General features: G+C 58.4%; 1 protein-coding gene across 1 annotated transcript; it reads right to left on the bottom strand.

The window, feature by feature from the left end:
- On the bottom strand, positions 1-8,542 carry DTYMK (deoxythymidylate kinase). The gene is given in 5 exon segments (NM_001098893.1): positions 1-259; positions 2,349-2,546; positions 3,919-4,009; positions 7,282-7,390; positions 8,393-8,542. Coding segments are annotated over 5 exon segments (639 nt in total). The 5' UTR covers positions 8,523-8,542; the 3' UTR covers positions 1-148.
- Between the last annotated feature and the right edge of the window lie 4,276 nt (positions 8,543-12,818).

Consider the following 12,818-nt stretch of genomic DNA (forward strand, 5'->3'; position numbering starts at 1 on the left):
TGCTGTCTCCATCTGTCTTTATTGATGATGCCTGCGGACACGCTGAGGGTTTCAGCAGCCCCGATAGGACCTCTGGACGCAGCTGTGAGACCTCGGCAAGGAAAGCACAGTGATTACGAGTGTCTCTGGGGCACAGGGGGCCAGCCTCCTACGCCCACAGCTGCCCCAGGGGCCTGTGTGCGGCAGCCCGGATGGCATCCTCAGACAGCGCGCGGATCTCTCGGTGGACGTCCTCGATGCTTCTGGAGGCGTTGACCATCTGTGCGGGTAGGAGACACAAGGTGTTAACGTTCTCAGTGCACGGGCTAGGCCAGAGGGCACGGCTTCGGCTCCTCACCCCCCAGCCTCGCCAGGGGCCCGAGCTGCCCCGCGCTCCGTGGTACCCCGTGGCACCCTGGTGCCAGTGGCGGACTTGGTGAGGGCAGCCACACCCTCCATGCTGCGACTGGACCGCCCGGAGCCCCAGGCAGGTCCGCGTCCGCTCCTCCCCACCTGCAGCCCCGCTGCTGAGACCCCTTGCCCAGGTGAACAGCGCGGGACCCTCGGTCACCGGGAAGCCAGCCCGTGAGGAACCGCTCTCCGCCTGAGAGAGGGCCATGTACTGGGCACACAAGGCGGGCATGCCCAGGACCCCTCCTTTGCCAAGGCTCAGCCCTGGGGGCGCCAAGAGCCTCTCGGCAGCCGCGGGGCAGCACACTCTGCTAGAGCCCCAGGAACAGAGGCCCTCAGACAACTGCAACTGCACGCCGGCCTCAGAGGCCTCCCGCGGCTCCCGCGTGACCTCATGTGTGGCGCCCCATGGCCTTGTCTCAGGGTGGAGCCGGGGTCACTGCAGACACTGGGCTGGGGAGGCCCAGGATGAGCCCCAAGACCGTAACACGCGGGACCGGAAAGGGCCCCAACATGAAGGGGCCTCCTGGAGGCCAGACCCGGGCAATGTGGGCCTCGGACAGCTGGGAAGGCACGTGCTGGGGAGGGAGCCCTGCACGCCAGCCTATGGGCCGTGTGGTTTCACCTGGACTCAAAACCCCTCCTCAGAGGAACGCAGAGGGACATCACCGTGAACCACCTGGCCGAGGTGGGGGAGCACGGCCGGAACGGAGGTGCTGAAGGTGCACGCCCCGTGACCCGGCAGCGACCACCCAGCAAAGGCGACAACCTGAGCCCAACCACGCAGCAAGCGAGGCTCAGCGACGAGGAGCCCGTGGCTTCAGAAACACCGAGCCGAGACTCTCAGAGACAGGAGACCAGCGACGAGCTGGGCACCATGCATGTGGTCACACAGGTCAGTGGGAGGACCCGGCGTCCAGGCCACGGGAGAGGACCCGTGTGAACAGCCCAGGCCCACACGGGATGGCGTCAGGTACTGAAACTTATCGTCAAACGGTTCCTGGAAGAGTTTTCTCTAAGTCTGTTACTGCTTTAAAGATGTGTGTAAAAAATACCGAAGTAAGCTTTCAGATCAACAGAAGCTGAGACTCGACGAGGGGACCTGCCCTACGAGGAGCATCAGCGAAGCTCCTAGAGCTCTGGGAGCCCAGCTGAGAGGACAGCTTGGCAGAAAGGCAGCCACTGACCTCTCCCTCCCCTGCTCCTGATGCTGTGCTTTCCTGTCTGGGTCTCAGCAGGCGCTGAAATGCAGTATAAATCATGGATCACCTGCACCACGTACAACTACTTAAAAAAGAATGCCAGCGCGGGAGTTCCCTGGTGGTCTGGTGGTTGAGGCTCTGCACGTCTGTTCCAAGGGGCTGCGTTCCACCCGTGCTCGGGGAACTAAGATCCCACGCCGCAGGGCATGGCAAAAATAAAAAATTTGTGAGAACAAATTAAAAAAAAAATGAAGAGAACCAGAAAAATAGAGAACTCCGGCATTCGGTAGCTGATAGAACCATCGCAGTTGAGGCCCCACACTGCAGCCTCTGCCTGGGGAAAACTATGCCCTTCCCTCCAGCCCTGAGCACCCCGAGACACACGGTAAGGTCAGGGGTGTGCTTTAAACCTGCACGGGGAGCCCTGGCCACACACTCAGCAGGGCAGGGAGACGCGTGAGCCCAACTGGCAGGTATGCAGCCCGTTGCAGCCATGGACACTGGCTGCAGGGAGGCTGGAGACAGGCGGGGCCGCGAAGTGCCCTGAGGCCATGGGGACCATGCCTGAGGTGGCAGCTAGGGCGACAGGGGAGGCCCCAGGCCCGCGCTGCCCAGGGCTGGAACCATGCTGAGAGTCTGGGAGGTCCCTTGTTGGGCCCAGGCACGCGTGAGCGGCCGCAGCGCGGCCCCAACTCCCCTGCCCTGGCCTGGGAGTGGCCCCTCCTGCATCAGCTCCAGGGCCCAGGCAGCACTCACCTTCCAGGGCAGACTCGGGTCTGCCAGGAGCTGCTGGAAGCGCTGCAGGGCGCGCTGCTGGAAGGGGCCACTCTCGTAGCGCTCGCGGCCAAACTCGCCCCGCGCTGCGGCCTCTGCGAGCTGCAGCTGCAGGAAGACGACCAGGTCGGGCTTGGGGAGGCCCACGTCCGGCTGCTTACACCAATCCAGGGAGAAATTCTGGGGACAAAGAACCACCCTGAGAGGGAGCCAGCGTAACGCGGTCTCGTTTCTGGTTCCAGATTCACCAAGAAGGGAGAGAGGGAGCTGGGATGTGTGAGGAGAATTCTCAGGTGACAGCGGGCGCCCTTTAGGCTGCATGTGGTTTCCCTCTTGGTTCCGTCCATGGGGCGCCCAGGGCCCAGGACCCTACACCCTCCAGCCATGCGGCAGCCCAGGCCAGGGTGGCTCCCGTTCTGAGGAGAGGGGGAGACCCTCGCCAGGGTCCCACATGCCCTCTGCGGCACGTCTGCTCTCCTTCACCCTTCTAATTCTAGGAGCAGTGTTTCCATTCTGGAGGAAAACCCAGGATGCGTGACTTGGGGCCACACCGTAGCCTGAGGGTTAGAAGCCATCTGTGGGCTCAGATCCCCAAGCACAGGATGAGGGCACCTGTCCACCCTTCCCGAGCCCGTGTGACGTTCACAGACGGAGCCGAGGGGCCGGTACCTTGGGAGGATTCTCCTAAAGGAGGACCCAGCTGCTTGTGCCGGAAGACAGGCAGAATTAAAGGGTCAGCATTCTACAGCCTTTTGTGAATTAACCACGATCAAAGACTGTTATAAGACAATCGGGCACAGTGTGCCTCTGGACAGGAGCCTTGCGAACATCAACGAACGTTTAAATAGAAGGAAAGAGAGGCAGAAACCTACGTATTAAGAGCGTCAAGGGACATTTGAAGAATGGACCTTAATTAGCCCAACTCTGGTTCAACCTAATTGTAAAAATCTAAGGTGAACAAACAGTATCTGGGCGCCAGGACCCCTGAGCACAGACTGAAGGACTTTGGGGGGTGGCTGCCCACTCGCCGGGGTTGGGACGAGGGTCTGGAAAGCGCCCCTGGGGACGCGCACCAAGACGCTCACGGGGGTGATGCCGTGTCTGGCGGGTCACGGAGACGAGCACGCTGAGGCAGGGTGCTGACGCTGAAGGCGCCCTTTCTCTGCTGGGGTCTGTTTGAACATCCTCAATAAAAGGCAAGACACAGGGCCGTGTGGTCACACGGGCCACTGTACCTGTGCAACAGCAGCTCTCTGGAACGGGGGCTCAAGAGAACAGCACCCCACATACTCTCACCGTCTCTCCTGAAGACAAGGCGCTGGACGAAACGGGTCTGCCCACCGACCCCTGCGTGACTGATGTGAAATGTATCAGCCGAGTCAGAACTGCAGCCGTGTCTGCGGGGACAACCCGCACCTACAGAGAGGCTGCTCGTCCTGTCCAGGTGACCCGGAGAACAGGGGACCACAGAGCCCTGGGGTGCTGACATGGAGCCCACGGGGACTGCCGAGTCCACACGGCGCAAACCATGCGCAGGCCAAGTGGCACTCACCTCCTTGGCGCTGGTGAAGGCCACCCCGGAGAAGGCGTATCTGTCCACAACCAGGGTGACGCCCTGGCTCAACTTCTCCTTCATTAACGGCCTATGAGAGAGGGAATGCCCGTGAGCCCTGGTCCCAGCTTCACAGCTCCTGAGTTTCAGGCTCAAAGTGTCCTGCAGACACAGAGCAGCTCAGAAAGCAACGTGAGGACAGGGCTGCACCCAGGCAGTGTGTAGCCGGGCTTTCACTCCCCAAAGCTCCGATCTCTCCAAGAGGCCACGTGGACAGCCCAGCAACACCAGGCACAGAAAGGCAAGTCCACCAGGGGCGTGAACACAGCTGGTACTGGCGAAGGCCCAGGGGCAACTCAGCCGCTGGGCACAGGGGTCCACGCCCTGCCAAGAAGGGAGAAGCCGGAACAAGGGGAGGGAAGTGTGGGCGCAGCCTGGAGGGGACGACAGATGCCTGCATTTCCTCCTGGGAGGGGCCCTCCACAGGGGGCCCGGGGTCTCAGGAAGACAGGTACAAAGGCCGCACCCTTGCCAGCAGCACGGCCCGCTGATGACCGGCGCCAGAGGAGACGGGCTGGGGGTGCCGCTAACAGGGAAAGGGCTCCTCACTGCCCCATCGCTCCTCAGTGCACACTGCTGACACTCACAGCCTCCAGAGCCCGCAGGCAGGGCGCCCCCGACGTGTCGCCGGCCAGGCCGAGCAGAGTGTGCGGATGCGGCCTCCAGCTGGCGGACGGTGCCCGAGGCAACAGGCGCCCGCTGACCTCAGAAACCAAGGGCATTGCGCACCCACAGCGGCAAGCGGGCAGCAGGGAGCTTTTTGTGCGGATCTGACTGTTGGAGCCGTTTTGTGTCTTATGAAAAACTGAGATCAACAACAGGGAGCAAAAACCCAAACTATACACAAAGTGAAAGGAACCTACCCGGATCCCAAGGGAACACACAGCAAGAGGGAAAGTGCGTCTGGGATGCATGCACACAGACCCTGTGTCCTGCTCCAACCACTAAGTGGCAGCCACCCTCCAGCTCAACCAGGCTGAATGCAGATGCGGCGGTGGCTCTGAAACCACCCCACGGCGTCCTGGACGCAGCAAGCCAGCAGAGCCCAGCAGAGCCTGAGGCGCCGGGCAGGACAGCAGGCATCCGACAGTCCTGCAGGACGTGAGCGTGCGCCCCTGAGCAGAGGTCGGCTGCTAAACACCTCTCCCACCAAGAGGAAGGCAGCGGGTCTCAGCTACCGCGGAAGACGAGAGCACCAGAACCGTCAGAGGGACGGGGGAGCCGGCCTGAAGGGGTCCTGCAGGCCGCGTCTGAACAAACGGAGCAGCAAACAAGGAGCAGCAGAGGCCGCCCCCGAGCCCTCGCTGATGGCAGACGGACAGGCAGGAGCAGGAAGGCTCTATACGGAATCCAGCTGGTCCACGCAGGAGAAACGAAGGCGTCAGAAAAACACTAACCACCTCAGACAGGGCTGCTGCGTCACTTCAGTCGTGGCCGACTCTGTGACCCCAGGGACTGCAGCCCACCAGGCTCCTCTGTTCATGGGGTTCTCCCAGCAAGAATACTGCAGTGCATTGCCATTTCCTTCTCAAGGGGATCCTCATGACCCAGGTCAAACCTGAGTCTCTTACGTCTCCTGCAGTGGCGGAAGGATTCTTTACCACCAGTGCCACTGCCAGCCCAGCGGTCAGCTTGACGAGGGTTTACACAGGATTCTCAACAGGAGGAAGCCGCTGAGTGGGAGAGCGGGGGGACGCCAGGGACGCCTCAGTGGGCTCGCAGGGGACTTCCTGCTCTCCAGAGGACCCACGTCACTTCTGTGGTACTGCGCCAAAAATGCAAACCCAAATCCACTCAGGAAGAACCATAAACCCAGCATTTCACTCACAGCTGGCGAACCTCACACAGAGTAAGGGGAGAGCAAATGTGACAGCGCACTGCGAAAGCTGAGGCTTGGGAGGCGCTGCTGAGCCGCGGCAGAGGGCCGGACAGACGCTTACTGCTAGGAAGAAACCCGTGGACGGCCCTGGACAACGGCAGGTTCCGACAGACAGGGAGGAAGTGGAGGCGGTACCAGAACACAGCACCGCAGGCGAGGGGCGCTCTGCCTACAACACTGCCCAGGAAGCTCCAGCTGAGATGCCGAGCAAGACCAAGGTCACGCAGCTGGCGGACGACAGTGCCACAGCGGCCCAGAATCCAACCTGTCAACCCAGGGCTTCCATGGGTCAGAAAAGCTGATCTGATAGGAGTGGCTGGGGTGACCTGAAGGGGACTTGTGGCAGAACAAACGGGCCAGGGTACACAGGCCGGCACGCCTGGGCAAGGCTGGAGCTGAGGAGGGGAGTGGTCCTGTTCCTCATTCTGAACTGATCTGATGTTATTTTCTACTAACGCACAAAAAGCAAAAATCAGAACACCCAGATCAAGAAACCCTAGATGTGCTAGAGATTATAAATATGGCCTCACTGGGACTTCCCTGGTGATCCCAATGAAGCGCGATGGTTAAGACTCTGCGATTCCACCTAGAGGGCACAGGTTCAATCCCTGGTTGGGGAACTAAGATCCCACAAGCCTGAGTGCAACCAAGAAGAAAATTAAAAACAAATAAACCTGGCCTCCTTTTCATCTAACACGTGGAAGGGGTAGGCCCTTCCAGACAAGACCCTGGCTCAGCCAAGGCCAGAGGGAGCGGTGCCAGCCTGCTCGTGGGAGGGCGCCAGGCACAGCCCCTTGCGTGCCCACCCGAAGGACTCGCTCCATCCACAGTGGAGCAGCCTTTCCGGACAGCAGGCCGCAGGAGCTGAGAGGAGAGCGGAACGCAGACAGCGAGGCAGTTAGGAAGCATGCCGTGAGGTGGTCTGCCCGCAAGGACCCCGTTTATTCGTTAGAACACCTCCCGTGACATACGTGTTACTGACACACACGTGTGCAGACAGGAACAGGAGCACCGGAGTGTGCCCCACAGGCGCTCTGTCATCAGCTGTGCTGGGTACAGAGGGATCCCACCAAGGCGATGTAAGACAGAGGGGGTGGGAGAGGACAGACCCCAGCATCAACCATCAGCCTCACTTAGTGACTCGTAACACTGGTTCATCCAAGACAAATAAGAGAGACTCCGGGTGGGGGGGACGAGCTAGGGACACTCTGTACATCTCCATCAGCTTTTCTGTGCGCCTGAAACGACCTAACGTCACAAAAGGAGTGGGGTGGGGGGTATTAACTAGAGCTCTGGGGATCTGTGAATAAAGAATGTGTAAAGGTACAGCCTCCAGCCTGACTCTCAGCCACTCAGAAACAAGAGCCCACTGAGTCGAGGGGGGAAATACAGAGCAGGGAGGGTGGCAGGGCCAGGGTGTTTACACGTGCTCCCAGCGGTTCGCGGAGAAGAGAAGGTGCACCGAGTGATCCTCCACCTCGCTTTTCTTCTCCAAGTAGGAGCTGAGCAGCTTGCCAATTTCAGTTGATCTTTCTAAAACAAGAGAGAAAAAACACAGAAAATGAGATCAGGCTCGTCATGGACATTAAGAACAGTTTGTGCAGAACTTCTGGCCCTGACCTGTCCAACTTTGAAGTTTATTTTACTGCAACTTTGGACAGGCTCACACCTTTACCCGAGGAAGCGCAGCAGTGTGCAGACACTGGGCTGAACAAAGCTTTAGGAGGAAGGAGCTCAGGTAGGAAGCAGCAATCAGAGGCAGAGCCAACCAAGGGGCACTGGTTCCAGGATCTGCCTTGACACCAAAAGGACCTTTAAGCGCTGCAGCTGGCTCTTAGTATCCGAGGTTTTCCGTCCCTGCAGTCCACCAACCCAGGACTGCAGAGTCCTGCGTGTTTATTGAAAAAAGGTGTGTGTGTGGACCTGAGCGGCTCATACCTACGTCATTCAAAGGGTTAACTGTGTAAGATTTGCAGACTGTCTCGCTTAAAGATTAAAACGATAAATATTCAAGGAAGCATTTTCCCTCCACTGCTGCCACCTCTGGTTTGTAAACCCTGAACTTCTCTTGAATACCTAAGTATTGATGATATTCTTACAAGCGTTTTCAAGACCACCGTTTTACATTAAAAATATGACACAAAACCACTCAGAAGGTAAACGCTCAAGGGCGGGCGGGCGGGCGGAGGAACCCCAAAACAAAACGGAGACTTGGGTTACAGAGCAGCACCAGGAACCTTCTGGGGGTGACAGTCATTACTCTATGAAGACGCCTTCTGGGCTGTACACGTGTTGAGACTAAACACAGGACCTGATTGCCTGCACGTCAGCGGCGCGTTAATGACCACAGACGCGTCCGGCTGAGGCTCAGGGGCCACAAGGGCCCGGCCCCTGCGCCCCGACCCGCGGACCTACGAGGGCGGGCCCGGCCCACGAGGCATTCGCTTCCCACCCTCGGGGCCTGGAGAGGCCCCGGGTCGCGTCCCCATCCCCGGCCCCCCGGAACCCCGCGCTCGCCCGGCCCGCCGCGCCCACCAGGGAAGCGCAGCAGCTCGGCGCGGTGCCCCTCGGCGCACAGTGCGTCCACCAGCTTGCGGCTCTGGGTGCTTTTCCCCGCGCGGTCCACGCCCTCCAGCACGATGAGCGCGCCGCGCCGGCCCGCCATCGCCGCGCCTTCCCGCCACCACTGCCCCGGACCGCCCGCACTGCGCATTGGCTGTGGTCGTTCGCGTCGCGCACGGGGATTGGCTCACGCGGGCCGGCGTGGCCGGATTGGCTGGGACTAGCACAGCGGAAGCGGGGCGACTGGTCTGGGAGTGCCTCTGTCGCACCGCCTCTTCCGGGCCAGAATGTCGGCGCGCAGTGTCCCGCGCAGGCCGCCGTCTTTGGCGCGGGCGTCCGCTCTTCCTGCGAAAGCACGGGGCTGCAGCCTTGGGGCCTGCCTGTTGCCCACTCCTCGACGGCGGGAATCTTGAGGGCGAGCGGCTCCGCTCGGCTCCCGGAAGCGCTCCGTCAGGGTGGCGGCTGTCGTCCTATGGGCGCGAACACTGCCTTCCCGTCTAGGGGTCCTGCCTTCCGGGCTTCGTGGCCTCTGACCGCTCGTCCCCAGGCACCCTCATGGGGGTTCCGACCTCAACCTAGGAGTTTGGTGCGGACAGCAGCGTCAGGCCCGTTAAGTGCTGGGAGCCGCGTTTCCCAGAACTTACTCGCACGCTCGAGTTGGCCGCGGAGAACTCCGGAGACGGCCAGAAATGTGGCCGTGGACTTTAGGGCTGCTCTCCAGGGAGTCCTCGGGAAGCGCCAGCTCCCCGGACGAGAGGCGGCCGAGGGGACTACGGGCAGCCGCGGACCCCCGCGAGCTACAGACGGTCCACCTCAGTGTTGGGGCTGAGGTCGTGGCAACCCCCACCTCACTTGTACAAGCCCCTGATTTCGCTGTGACCCAAGACCCCTGAGGTAGCTTTCCGTTTTCCTGATGGGCCCTTGTTTGATGGGGTTGTGGATCCTGGAAGGGTGGTAGATTCCGTTATTCCCAATTATTGGCTTTCGTCCTTCATATTGAACTTGCAAAGTAACCAGAGCCGACTTTCAGGAAGAAAGTTGTTGTGCAGGTCACCACCTCCCTTTTCCAGTCCCCAGTCTGAGAACTGCAGTTGCACAATTACGGCTGCTTTTTCACCCTGGATTCTGGAATGAACACAGCCAACCTACACCAGTGCCGCGAACAGGGAGCACCAGCTAGAAATAAAGAATTTTGAGCCGAGTCCTCCGCGACTTTGGGGTCTTTTGTTACTGCGGTACAATCTACAAAGGTCGCTGATACGCTAACAGCACAATATTGCCTTAGATTAACTTGTTTTGAAATTTACATCTTGCCTTCAAAAGGATGATGGGCTTAGACACCCTCCTGAGGTTGGACAGCCTTATACCACATCAGCAGGATGAACTCATCAGGCTGACAGGCAGGAACACCGGCAGTACCTCAGCTTGTGAGAGCTCAGCCTTCCTGGTCACCCATGGAAATGGGGGCGGGGCAGCCTGGCTGGTCTGCCCCTGCATGCTGGGGAGCCGTGGATGCCCTTTTAATAGCAGGAAATACTAGCAAACGTACAGTGAAATTTCTTACTTAGCTAAAAGAAGCAGCACTCAGTGGCTGAACACCACCAACAGCTGGAATGCCAGCTTCATGGGCCTAAATCATTGGGATGTCTAGTTATCTCACATAACACAGAGTCCAGAGTTAGGCAGCCAAGAACTCTTTCTGCTGCTAGTGATCTCGGATGCTGGGTCGGCAACTCACCAGTTCCCTTAGCTTATCCCTCAGCCACAGGGTGACTGCAGCACCTCCACGCATCCGGTCCTGACCTCGCACCCCTGACACAGAAGTAGGAGAGCCTAGGCATCTGTGTGTCCCGTTCCTCTGCCCTGCTTCACTGACAGATTTTTAGCACAGTGGCAGATTTTTAGCACAGTCTCCCCTGAGCAGTGCGAGTCCACCAGGGAGGCCTGACAGGTGGGTGGAGCACATCTGCTTTGTGCAGGAGATCCTGGCTAGGGTGCTGGGCCTGCACGTGCATGGAGGCGGGTGAAGGGAAGTTGGTGATTGCTGAAACTGGCCCATGGGCACATGGAGTCTGTTAGGTTCTCTCTGCTTTTGTGGGTTTGAGACTTTCCATTAAGTAGAGGCCAGTACTCTTGCCTGGAAAATTCCATGGACGGAGGAGCCTGGTAGGCTGCAGTCCATGGGGTCGCTAAGAGTGGGCCACAACTGAGCGACTTCACTTTCACTTTTCACTTTCATGGACTGGAGAAGGAAATGGCAACCCACTCCAGTGTTCTTGCCTGGAGAATCCCAGGGACGGGGGAACCTGGTGGGCTGCCGTCTCTGGGGTCGCACAGAGTCGGACACGACTGAAGCAACTTAGCAGCAGCAGCAGAGGCCCTAGAGCCCTGACTGTGCCTGTTGCTTGGTGATGGGCCTTCCATCCCAGGAATCGCTCAGTCTTTACTGCTATCCATCAAAACCTCTCCCTGTCTCAGCTGGGTTGCAAGAACAAAATGCCACAAACTGGGTAGCTTAAACAGAACATTTTCCTCACAGTTCTGGAGGTCCAAGTTCAAGGTGCCAAGAGGGCTGATGTGTCCCTCTGGGTTGCATGCGGATGACCATTCTCACTGAGTCCTCACACAGCCTGCCTGATGTGTCCCTCTGGGTTGCATGCGGATGACCATTCTCACTGAGTCCTCACACAGCCTGCCGCTGCACAAATGTGGACAGGTCTGGTTTCTCTTCCTCAATTATCGCTCAAACACAGTCGCACTGCGGGTTCAGGGATTCAGCCTGTGAATTCTGAGGGGGGTATTCAGTCTGCAGCACTCGTGTACTTGCAGAAGAACGAGATGCGCTGGGCACACCACTGCCCTGTGGGATGCCACCTCCCAGCCTTGCCCGCATGTAGACATGGCCCGGTGGCTAAGTTCCTGCCCGGGAGCCGCGAGCAGCCATGGTTGTCTCCTTCACACGGCAGACTGTGCCTCTGCCTCGCCCCCAGTCCTGTCTTCACGTTTCCAGCCTTCACTGGGGAGACAATGGCAAGGCCCTTTGGGGGCAGATGCCACGCTGGGAGGAGTCCAGGTCTCTGAGTGACCCCGTGGAACATGGCTGCCCGCCTCCTGGACTGTTCCAGAAGAAGTAAAGTTCCATCTTTTCTGTGCTACTGAGTTTGGGTGGGTTTCTCTGCTAGAGTAGCTTAGCCTTACCCTCAAGCACCGGCTCTCAGCTGGGGGACGTTCTGACCATCACGACTTGGGGTGCAGGTCTGACAGTATCGAGTGTGAGAGGCCCAGGGTGCTGCTCGCCCTCGACAAGCACAGGAGAGCACCTCCGCCACCCCCCCGCCCCCAGCACAGGCCTACTGGGCTGAATGTCAGTAGTCCTAAGTGTGAAATCTGTTATCAAAGATTTATCCAGAGCACATAGAAATAAAAAGCAGGGATGAAAAATGCTGCCTGCCGTATCAGTCAACAAAGGACGTGGCAACTGTCAAGCCAGCAGCAGCTGCAGCTGCCCCTGAGAAGCAGGATCCTGGCCCCAGAGAATTAAGGCGCACACCAGAGGAGTGAGTCCAAGGAGCCCACGCTCGCATCTTCCCATACACAGAAAAGCGTTGAACCGACTCGCGATGTCTGGTTAATCAACATCGACTCGCGATGTCTGGTTAATCAACATCGACTCGCGATGTCTGGTTAATCAACAGTGCTCTTTTCATGTTTTGACTACGCGGTTTTTGCTCAAAAACTCTCACATACCCTGGTCCCTTCCTCGCCTCCTCGAAGCAGTCTCTCAGTCCTCCACGTGAAACTTAATTCTTAATGTTTAGGTTGCACAGTTTTTTTCTTCAGCTGACAATAGTGAGAGAGTCATCGCTCATCTTTGCAGTTTCTAAAATGGTCTTTGGGCTTCCCTGGTGGCTTAGTGGTAAAGAATCTGCCTGCCAGTGCAGAAGATGTGGGTTTAAATTCCTGGGTCGGGAGGATCCCCTGGAGAACGAAATGGCAGCCCACTCCAGTATCCTTGCCTGGGAAATCTCACGGGCAGAGGAGCCTGGCGGGCTATAGTCCGTGGGGTCGCAAAGGAGTCGGACATGACTTAGCGACTAAACAACAAAATGGTCTGTGTAAGAGAATTCATCAAGTCTTCTTATGTGAATGAAAGAAGACAGATTGTTTGTGTCTTTGATATGTGAAGGCCACTACCCTTTGTTTCTCCACAGATGACGGTGAAGAACGTACCGTGAGAGAATAACTACAAACAGCCAACAAATTGTGAAAATCTGCTTAGCCACGCTTAAAATCAAAGAGACACAAACACTGAGGTTCTCTCCCCCGCCCCCCATATCATGTTAAGCAAAGATAATACAGCTGATGCAGTCTAGGGCTCACTGTACTAGACACATTCTCG

This window comes from Bos taurus, chromosome 3 (genome assembly GCF_002263795.3).
Source record: "Bos taurus isolate L1 Dominette 01449 registration number 42190680 breed Hereford chromosome 3, ARS-UCD2.0, whole genome shotgun sequence".
In the NCBI taxonomy this organism is placed as follows: Eukaryota; Metazoa; Chordata; class Mammalia; order Artiodactyla; family Bovidae; genus Bos; species Bos taurus.